Genomic DNA, 11,122 nt, shown 5'->3' on the forward strand with positions numbered 1-11,122 from the left:
GGATCACAGAGTCAGCACCAGCCCACTGCAGAGGTGGAAAGGCATTGAATTAGGATCTTGAATATGGTTATTGGTTCAGCTGTAACTAACTAACCGTATGGCTTTGAATAAGCCATTTCATCTTCGAGCCTCAGTTTCCTCACCTATAAAATTAGAATAAAATTTATGTTTTTGTTTTTGTTTTTTTTTTATGAGGGCCGGATTAGCTAACATAGGTGAAAGTTATTCGAAAGCTTTAATGTCACCATCATTGTGACTGCAGAACCCTCACCCAGCTGAGGTTACTCAAGAGAAAAGAGGCCAACTGAGGAGCTATCATAGAATTGCCATATAGAAGGACTGATGCCAGAAGCAGTAAGAGAGATGGAGAGCTGTTGGAAAACCCCACTGGCTGAGAGAGACCCGCCACTTTTGAGGGTCACAGTTCAGAGAAGGAACCTAGTTCTGAAAAGGGCACTGGACAGCCTGCCAAAGTGAGGCACAGCTGAGCACAGCAGAACTGCACAGAGGTAAAGTGTGGTGTTTCCACACTCTGGTATAGGGCTGCACTGGGGATCTCTGCCACACCTGCACATGGACTGAGTTCTAGTAAACAGAGGTCAGTCTAAGGGGCAGGAAAATTGGGTTTGGGCCCTAGATCTTTAATCAGTTTGTGAGATGCTGGGCAAAGCATCTACCCCTTCCTTGGTTCTCTTGCCTGCAAAATAGGGTGAGTAATATCTACTGTGGGGAGGGGTGGAAAAAAACTTTACATTTGCACAATACTTTAGTTAGATACTACAAAGTGTTGATTTTTTTTTAATTTTTAATCTTTTCGTTTCTGGAAGTTGGTAACTATCTAGATACGGGATGAAAGAACTTCATCAATACTGAGTATCAGGCTGATAGCCGACCCACGAGAAGACAGCTGGATTCTCCGTCCAACTCTCAAAAAAAAAAAAAAAAAAAAAAAAGGGCACAAAATCACGTCTCTATGGTTGTTCCTGTGGCGGATACGAAGAGATACTCTCTCCTTTTGCAGAACTCTATGATCTGAGGACGCGCTGACCCCGGAAGCGATCCTGGAAAACCGGTACAGCAAAATGGCGGTGCGAGCGGCCATCGGGTCCGTGTGCGGGCTCCTGCGGCAGGTACCGGGAGACTGGGGAAGGAAGGCGGGCCGACGAGGGCAGTTGCCACTAAGTTTGGCTGTCAATCGTCGTTCTGCGCAACAGGAGCCTTCTGCTATAGTATTCTGCACCTCGGCTCGTTGTTTGCCGGAAAGTGGCAAGAAAGGGGCTGATTTTATGTCGAATTATTTCATAAAATAAAACGTAAGTTAATGAGTTAGGGCAAAGACAGGAACAGGAAAAATCATGGAATGCCAGAGCTGAAAAAGAGGTTGGACATCATATGTTCTACATCCCTCCTTTCATATTAGCAAAATAAACCGAAGCTCAGAGAAGTCAGAAAGCTTGCTTCACGAAAATTAGGGGCTGAGCTGGCGCGAGAGTTTAGATTTTTCCCACGGAACTAAATTGAGATAACTTCGTATCCAAGGGCTCTGGGATTTAGATGAGAGTCACAGAAGTCAGAGGAGCAATTTGACTATCCTCTGCGCGGTTTTTTGGAGAAGCAAAATCTTAAGCCGGGGTTCTCAAGTTTTTCGGCCTCGTCACCACTTTACAATCTAAACATGGTCGAGGACTCCAAAGAACTTTTTTTGGTCGGGTTTTAGCTATCGATGTTTAGCTTATTAAAAAATAAAACTGAGAATCTTAAAAAGGCTAATTCACTTAAAATAACACTAATAAACTCATTACATGTTAACATAATCAACATTTTTGTGGAAAATAAGTTTTCCAAAATAAATTTAGTGAGGAGTGGTTATGTTTTCCGTTTTTTGCAAACCTCCAATGTCTAATAGAAGACAGCTGGATTCTCTTGTCTGCTTTTGTATTCAATCTGTTACTATATCACACATCGTGCAACCTCTGGAAAAGTTCACTGTATATTTGTAAGAGAATGCAAATGGAAACGTTGCAAATAACCCCTCCGTACTCCAAGGTCCCTTTAAAGTGTTTCAGCCCGCCCCTCCCCACCCCCAGAGGTCCTCAGACAACACTTTGAGAACCACTGTTCTTAAGTCAAATAGTGTTAGAGGTTGAAATTTTAAACTACTAAGTCACACCCAGACAGATATAACAGCATTGTGACAACTTTTAAAAGCAGAGTTTCATACTAGAAGAATGTGATTGGGAAGTGTCTTATTCTTTAGACCCGTGGTCCTTTTGCACAACTGGATTGTTGGGGTCATTGGCATAAATGCGGGAAGAGAGTTTTCTCTGTGATTATGTATGGAGAATGGCACTTACCTCTTCCTGCCTTGTATTGTGCCTGATTTTCTTCTTTTTGTTTAACCCCTTGATCCAAGGGAGAAAAGAAGAGTTTGTTTGCCTCCATCTTGGGTAGAGAGGAAAGACAGTAAGCTAAGCATAGGCTTTTTAAACATACTTAGGTGACCCTCAGTTGTTTTAATTAAGCTTTATTTGTGCTAAACTGTTATTCTCATCTTCAAAGTATTGTTAAGGATCCTCTTTCTCCAGTTATGCTTTTAAATCTCAGGAAAGTTATGGAAAAGCAGATGGCAAATTATGTACAACACCATAGGTTTCTTACAACTAGAAGTTTTGATCCACCAGGGGGAGCTGACAGTAAAGAATTGGAAAAGCTAGATTATTGCAGTATGAGCCACAGTATGTGGTGTAAGATAGGTGTAAGTTTTAGTGTATATTTCGATTTACATATAAGCTAGTTATCCCAGCCAAGGCAAGAAATACATATGCTGGAGAAGATATATGAAAATTTCAAAAGAAGGGTACTTTAGAATTCTTGTTCCAACTCTTAATAAGTTGTGATACTTTTTTATTACTCAAAAATATTCAGGCAAAATAAGTATTATATTGAAGAACATTTACTACGTAAAAATTAATGGGGAAATTAAGCTACATTTTTCTTCGATGTCCAAATATTTATAGCTGTTATTTTAATGTCAGCTGATTTTTTGAAAAAAGTTCTTCTAAGCTTTAAAATATATAGATTCTCTAGTATTTTGTCCTTTTTGATTATCAACTCTACCATTGTCCTCTTTTTATAAAATAAACTCTAATTTGGCATTTTAGTTACTCCAACATCTGAAATAATGAGATAGCCATTTGGTTGAAGCACTGTACATTTTTTTCATTTTTTAATTATTATTTTATATTACTTTCAGATATACAGTACAATGGTTAGACATTTATATAATTTATAAAGCGATCCCCTAATTACTTAGCACCGATCTGACACTACATACTGCCATTATAATAAGCGTGGTACATCTTTTGGATTTTAATGGAAACTATGAATGATTTGGGGATTGACTTTAATTCTGATATGTTTCCTTTTTTTTTTAAGGGTTCAAGGAATTTTTCTGCAAACAGTTCTAAGAGCAGTATAGCCAAAAATGGTGGTTTTCTTCTGTAAGTATATAATTGGATATGTTAAACTCAAAAAGAAAATGGGCTTTTCTGCTATTTTACTTAGGTTTCTTTTTTTCCCACACACGCAGCAGTACCAATATGAAATGGGTACAGTTTTCAAACCTACATGTCGATGTTCCCAAGGATTTGACCAAACCTACGGTATGTACTCTCTATTTCTTGGCACAAGGAGCTGCTTTAGCAATACATTTTCTTCATTATTTTATTTGAGGTTGTTCCCCAAATACTTCATGACTAAAAAAAAAATTTTGTTCTGGAATACCGGCAAATGAACAGTGTGCCTGAGTTGGGTATTTGCTAATGTCCCTGGGTGCTCATATTCTCTTCAGGGTATCAAGGTAAGTTCTAAGGGAATGAATTATTTAACTCACATAACTGTGGGAACGAGCAGTCTTTTGCTTTTAACTCAACATGATGTGAAGAGTTGTCATGATTAATGATGCAGACTACTTGATATGTTCTAGAAAAAATTTTTCTTATAGCCGTCAAGTCTTTGTTTTCATTTTAAGACATTGAGCCTGGTCCTGGACAGTGCTTTTATTGTTCATAGTGAGAAAGAACATTAGCACAAGTAAAGAAAACCAGAAGTAGCTCCGTAACCTTGTTTCATTTAAGTAAAAGCCATGATTCCATCAACTCAGTTTTTGTGTTATATGTAATTTTTAAAAATCCTTACAAATTCCAAATCTTTCCAGTTCTACCCTTTAAAAATAACTCCCTTTAATAGTTTGGTGTGAATCTTTCTAGACATTTGTCAGCACATGATCATATCTATACACATGCACACTAAAATAGAATTGTGTTATACATAATGTACTACCGTTTCATTTTCTTTGCTTAGTAGATACTGGATATATTTTCATGACATTACATATACAGCCTGGGTCTCCCACTAAGATACCTACATGGGACAGGCCTGTAAGGAAAAGTGACAGGATTGGAGCAATAGCAGGCTGTGCCCTTGACAAATGAGACAACTGCTACTTACTCTAGCCACACGCTAAACTAAAATTCAGATTTTTACATGAAATCTCCTAATTTTTAATATTTGTGACATTCAAAATATCTTTAAAACCTTATAGAAACTACTGAGAACACATCTAAGGGCTATATTCCCCTTTTCTTTGTCCTCCAGCTTAGGAGGTAGGATATCAGTATATTCTGTTATTCTTACAACCTTATTTAGGGTAATTGAGAGGGAATGTCTAGCTTCCTGGTTAGTAAGTAGATCTACTTTCAGGGGCAAAGTAATTAACCCTGAATCATTGAATTAATAATATAAATTACTGATTTAATGGATGAATGAAGTGAAGGTAATTCACCTCTTGGAAGAAAGTCAGATGTCAAACCCATTATTTCTAAGATTTTAACTATTAGGGTGGAAGAGGTAGACATATGTATAGTCAGTGTCAGAACATTTTAATTAGATATGAGTAATTTTTCTATTAATGGCACACATGAATAAAACCTAATAAAGAATATGAATAGGAGTTGTTCACCTTTATATAACAATGTTTTATCATTTATAAGCACTTGAATCTGTTTTTTATTTGTTCCCTAAAGAAATCCTGTGAGCTGTAGCATCAGTATTCTGTTTTACGTATAAGAAAACTAAAGTGCAATGAGATTATATGACTTGCCTCTTGTCATTCAGCTAGAAGTAGCAGAGTTTAATTCTCAATCCAGCTATTTTTGTTAACAGACCCAAAAATCCTTGCCCAATGTGAATTTGGGCTTAATAACTATTAAGGTAGAAGATTCCATTAGTGATTTAGTAGGTTGCCTTGAAATTCTTTTGATTTAAAATGTATTTTAATAGATTCTAAGGGTAATTGTACAGATCTGAATGTGATAGTATTTAGATACTTAAGCTAACTGTGTTAAGATATTACTTAGCATTTTTTTCCCCCATTTATTACTAAACTGAAGTTTCTCAATTGAGGGTAATATGTTAAATTTTCTGGTTGTACACACACAGACTAAAAGGGATGGAAAAAGATATTTCATGATGGACTTCAAGGATATTGTGCTGAGTACAGTAAGTTAGAAAAAGACAAATGCCATATGATTTTATGTACTTGTGGAATCTAAAAAACAAAATAAACAAATGAAAAACAGATGGATATAGAGAACATTTTGAGGGTTACCAGATGGGAGGTGGGGTTGGAAGGATAAGTGAAAAGAGGGAAGGGATTGAGTACAAAATGGTAGTTACAGTCTACGGCCATGCTACCCAGAACAAGCCCGATCCTATCTGATCTTGGAAGCTAAACAGGGTCGGGCCTTTTTAGTACTTGGTTGGGAGACCACCTAGGAAGACCAGGTGCTGTAGGCGTAAAAAAATTTTAAAAAGTCGGATTGTAAGCTGACAAGGTCCTTGCAATCTGTGAGGTCAACCGAAGGTTGCCTCCTCTAAAAAAAAACATGGTAGTTACAAAATAGTCATGGAGGTACAAAGGATAGCATAAAGAATATAGTCAATAATGTAATAACTATGTATGGTGTCAGATAGGTACTAGGTTTATTGGGGTGATCACTTCGTGAGATATATAGATGTCTAATCACTATTACACAACTGAAACTAATATAATATTGTATATCAACTATAATTGAAATATAAAAAATATTATTTAAAATAATGACCAAGGTAAAGGTGAGGAGAAATCCCAGGGCAAGCGCTCTTCCCCAGGTCTAAAGAATCACCAATGTGCCTGTCATGGGCTGAATTTGCCTTCCCAAAATTCATGTGTCAAAGTCATTCTAACCCCTAGGACCTCAGAATGTGACTATATTTGGAGATAGGGTCTTTAAAGAAGTAAGTTTAAATAAGGTCATAGGGGTGGGCACTAATCCAGTATGACTGGTGTCCTTATAAGAAGAGAAAATCTGGACACACAAAAAGATAGAACCATGTGAGGACAAAGGAGGAAGATGGCCACCTATAAACAAAGAGAGGCCTCAGAAAAAACCAACCTGCCAACACCTTTATCTCAGACTTTCAGCCTCCAGGACTTTGAGAAAAATAAATTTCTGTTGTTTAAGCAAAAAAAAAAAAAATTCTAGTTGCGACTATTAGAGGAACCATGACTGAAACTTTTCTTTTTGATTTTAAAATTGTAGATAACCATTTCAGATGAACCAGACACATTATATAAGCGCCTGTCAGTTTTAGTAAAAGGCCATGATAAGGCCGTATTGGACAGTTATGAATATTTTGCCATGCTTGCTGCTAAAGAACTCGGTATCTCTATTAAAGTGTAAGTATCATCTTTCTTAATCTGACCAGTCAGCTGCTATAACATGAGCTATCAGGAAAATGATGCTGATCCTAGCTAGGTCTGACTCTTAAAATGGGGTAGAACTCATGATATGTTGAGTGCAGGTTTGTCATATTCTAAGCAGGATCATCCCTTACTGTCTACTAGAATGTGTAGATACTAGAATGCGTGAACCAGGAAAATGAAGACAATTCTTTCTCTACGAATTGCATAGACAGGAGACCTAAGAAGCCTCGTGTCTGGACTCTCCATGGTTTGTTTCAAAACTACTCTGAGAAATAGTAGTGACCCAGTAATTTCACTCCTGAGCAAGATGAGCTTTATATGGGCCTGAAGTCACTATAGGGTCAGCCATAACTACCTCCTTTTTCTTGTCACCTGCTCTTTCTGATGTAGAACAAGGCCCATTTGGGGCTTTGCCAGTCTTGCCTTTTAACAAAACAGAAGGAACCTACGTTTCCCATAACAAGACTATAGTCTTGTGATTATAGATTTATCTGTACATTTTCCTACATATAAGTAAAACACAGCAGACACTACATCTATGTCCAACACACTGGTGCTACTTTCGCAGTCATATTTGGTCAGTAAGGGTCTTCAGGGCTATAAAAGTGGGAGGGGTGTGTGTGCACGCACATGCCTTCATGCCAAAGCTCAATTTTGGCTCTGTGGGAAGTGTTTGTGTTGCTGTCTGAAGTGTTTATTTTGGCCTGAGCTTAATGACGGCAGCTTTTATAGCATAAATGACAGCCTTGACAGATGGAAGTCTGTAAATGATAGTTAATGCCTGTAATTGAATATGAGCCTGACCTACAAAATTGTGGAATCATGCTTTAATATCAGTGACTAAGATTTTAACATCACTTAGTTTAAGTATATTATTTTGCTCATTAATTTTCAGACATGAACCTCCAAGAAAAATAGAGCGATTTACTCTTCTCAAATCTGTGCATATTTTCAAGAAGCACCGAGTTCAGTATGAAATGAGAACACTTTACAGATGTTTGGAAGTAAGTTTATTTCAGACATTTTCGAAATGCCCAAATTTCATGCTAGAATATCATAACTTTGTTTTAACATTGACTGGGTTGACATCCTTTCAGTCAGCCTATGTATGCCTAATAGTTGTAGAGAAGATAGATGTCTTTTTGTGTTTATGGAAGCATCAGATAGGAAAATCAAACTCAAATAAAGCCATCCTTTAGTATAGTTCACATTTAACTCAGTAATGCAGATTATGTTGACTAATTTTTATACAATAAAATAGCATTGGAATACTTTTGCTCACATTTCAAAAATTTAAAGTTTTCACACAGTTCTGATCTTTTCACATGCTAACTGGATTTCACATGTCTATGATGGCAGCATTAAGGTTTTCCTTTGCCTGTTACTCATTTGTGCCTTCGCTAGGATCAACAGCCTTATGGTTAAAGAGAAAATGGATTCTGGAGTCAGAAAACCAGGTCCAAGTTCTGGCACTTACCAGCTATGTGTCCTGTGCCTCAATTCTTTTATCTATAGAATGGGAATAATAATGGTACCTCTCTTATAAGGTTAGAGTGAGGATTAAATAAGATATTTATCTAAACCACCAAGAATATTTCCATCACATAGTAAATGACTGATAAATAATATTAAAACAAGTACTTGTGCATATTTTATGTTGGAAGCACTGTGCTAGACATTGAGGGTACAAATATAATTAAAACATAGTCTCACTCTTAAATGGAAAAACCCAGAATTTTATCCACCCATTTCCCACAGAAACTTAAAGTTTGTTTTAACAGCATAGCATGAACCAATGTTATGTTTAAAATTTTAGTTAGAACATCTAACTGGAAGTACAGCAGATGTCTACTTGGAATACATTCAACGAAACTTGCCTGAAGGAGTTGCCATGGAAGTTACAAAGGTATGACTTTAATTTCTACCTCTGTTGCGGGGAGATCTGTGTTGGGTCGCAACCTTCTCCAGAGCTTTCCAAGTGTAATCTGAAACCATCCCTGGATGCTCAAGGCAAAGAGAGACTGAAGAAAGAGGCAGACCACTCCAGAATGGTAAGCAGTAGGTTTAATAAGCAAGGGAACTTACCAGGTTTGTCTTGTGTAGCTGCAAGATGACTAGATTTCTGTACCCACCTGCCTCATCTTAAAAGTTTATATAGAGGCCTTAACTGGGCTCAGTCACGTATCCAGTCCAGATAGTCTCAACACATTTGTATCTCAAGGCTGTATCCTTGGAGCAGCGTCTGGAAGCAGAGAATGCAAGCATAACACATCTTAGAACACAGGAGAAGGATAAGGAGTTTCCGATTGCCTGGGTCCGGCTCGCAGGTCAAACCAGCGGTCACATCTTTTTGATGTCCTTCCCCAACAGTCCGTATTGTGATACACTGCAGTCTGGTCCTGGCCCACTGAGTGGAGGGGAGGGCCTGTGGCGAACCTGGAAGCAGAATTGCCACAGTGGTTGGGGTCTCCATCTCCCTGTGCTTTGATGACAGGTCAACAGAATCCTGTCACTGCAGCCACATCCTCCCTGAGCAGCCTCTGAAGTCTCCCTCCCTCTTAGTTGTCTAGACATGGGGACTACATTAGGTGGCAGGCAGTCCTAGGACATCATTGAGAACCAAGCAGATTACATATGTGAGAATTATATACCATCAAGTTTTCTTCTCTGTTTCAAAACCCTACAAAAAGATGAAAAAGGTAAGAGAAAAAGAGTCAGGAGGATTTAAGGGAACAAGAATGATAAATCCAATTTGTGACCAAAGAGTTCAGTTAAGTCCATGTTATACTATAGTTTTGTTCTTTTCTTTTTAGACAAAATTAGAACGGTTACCAGAACACATCAAGAAGCCAATCTGGGAAACAATGCCAGAAGAAAAAGAAGGCAGCAAGTCATAAAGTCTTAGGGAGACCACGTATGCCGGCTTTTGAAATGAGGGTGGGCCAGCCATGCACAGTGAAATGGAGAGCGCTTCCAGTTGAGACGGTTTTCAGTTCATCCACCTGCTGTGTTGAGTCCACATGTCCTGATCAGTTGAAAGCAGGGAATGGAACATTAATGATACAATGGACTATAATGAAAGAACCACTTTATTCTTTATACATATGTCATCATTTCAGCTGATTTTAACAAATGCGAGTTAACCATTTTGACTGCTATATATCAAGAGTAAATTTGTATTTTGTTATTCTGCTATTGTTTGATTATTTGATTATACAGATTTTAATTTATATCATTCATCTGAAAGTGAATGTTTGAAATATTCCTCACATACTTTTTTCTTTTGAGGTTCCTAGAAGGAACCTTCAGTTAATTCGATTAACACTGAGCAATTAAAGTTTTCAGTATTTACCTTAGAGCAGGCTGGCGTATACTCATTGGGAGTTATAATCTCCAAATTTACCTCATTTAAGCATTACATTCTTGAAAATGGATATACTTTGCAGCAGATCAGGCACACTCGTAGCATGCACTGAACTCTTCTTGAAGCCCAGATCCTTACAGGGCTACCTTAAAGGGTCACTAATGGAATTTGAGCTCTCAAGAAATTACCACCTATATTGTTTCACTCATCCTGTGATTCATTCATTCAGCAGGCTTTTATTTTGTGTGCCCAGCACCATAGTAAATACCAAAAATTGAATAGATAAAATGGCTTTTGAAAACTGCAAAGGACAGAAAATATTTTCCTTATTAAATTCCTCACTGATACGAAGGTCTCTTTCTTTGGGTTAATGGCAACCTTTTTGTTTGGAAATGTCTACTTTTCCATGAAATTAAATAGTAGTTAAAGCCTTGAAAGAAGCAAGACTGCAATGGGCTGAAACTATTGATGTATCAACCCCAAGGGAGTGATTCGTTACCTTTTTACAGAAGAATCAGGTCTGTGTCCTTTGTGGTTTCCTTCACATCTCTGGAGTAGTTATGACTTCTCAGTCCCACACTCCCCCATTTAAACCGAAATTCCTCTTCTCTTCCTGACCTGCTATCGGGTGTCGGTGTTTGAATGCATACTGCCTGTGTGTCAGACTCACATTACCATCATTAACATGAAAAGAATTACAGCCTTGTGCCCCATGACCTCGTTCTGTTCGCAGCTCTGCTATGACTGTCATTCACAAATGCCTAAAGTGTGCTTATCTTAGAAGTCTCAAGATTAAGAATTAGTCAATAAAACAAGAGGGATATAATGGTAATTATATCTAGCAAAGCGGCAATTTGTGACCCATTTTACTTTAAAAGAAATAATTCTTTAAAAATAAATGTAGCTTTGTTGTGTTTTTTTTATAGACAGTACTAATGACTATACTATAAGAG

The 11,122-nt window shown here is 37.6% G+C and overlaps 1 protein-coding gene and 1 pseudogene across 2 annotated transcripts; both read left to right on the forward strand.

The window, feature by feature from the left end:
* Window positions 1-1,021: 1,021 nt before the first annotated feature.
* Window positions 1,022-10,606, forward strand: MRPS10 (mitochondrial ribosomal protein S10). 2 transcript variants are annotated; one of them, XM_039854201.1, is made up of 7 exons: window positions 1,022-1,130; window positions 3,436-3,500; window positions 3,565-3,662; window positions 6,642-6,778; window positions 7,701-7,809; window positions 8,622-8,711; window positions 9,619-10,606. In XM_039854201.1, exons 2-7 carry the CDS (start codon window positions 3,485-3,487, stop codon window positions 9,700-9,702), a joined length of 534 nt encoding a protein of 177 aa, XP_039710135.1. In that variant the 5' UTR covers window positions 1,022-1,130; window positions 3,436-3,484; the 3' UTR covers window positions 9,703-10,606. The 2 variants fall into 2 exon arrangements, with proteins under 2 accessions (XP_039710135.1, XP_039710134.1); XM_039854200.1 differs by having other exon boundaries at window positions 3,590-3,662.
* LOC120596405 (uncharacterized) lies at window positions 5,738-5,856 on the forward strand (annotated as a pseudogene).
* Window positions 10,607-11,122: the final 516 nt, after the last annotated feature.

The sequence above is a fragment of the Pteropus medius genome, unplaced genomic scaffold, assembly GCF_902729225.1.
Source record: "Pteropus medius unplaced genomic scaffold, Ma_sr-lr_union100, whole genome shotgun sequence".
In the NCBI taxonomy this organism is placed as follows: domain Eukaryota; kingdom Metazoa; phylum Chordata; class Mammalia; order Chiroptera; family Pteropodidae; genus Pteropus; species Pteropus medius.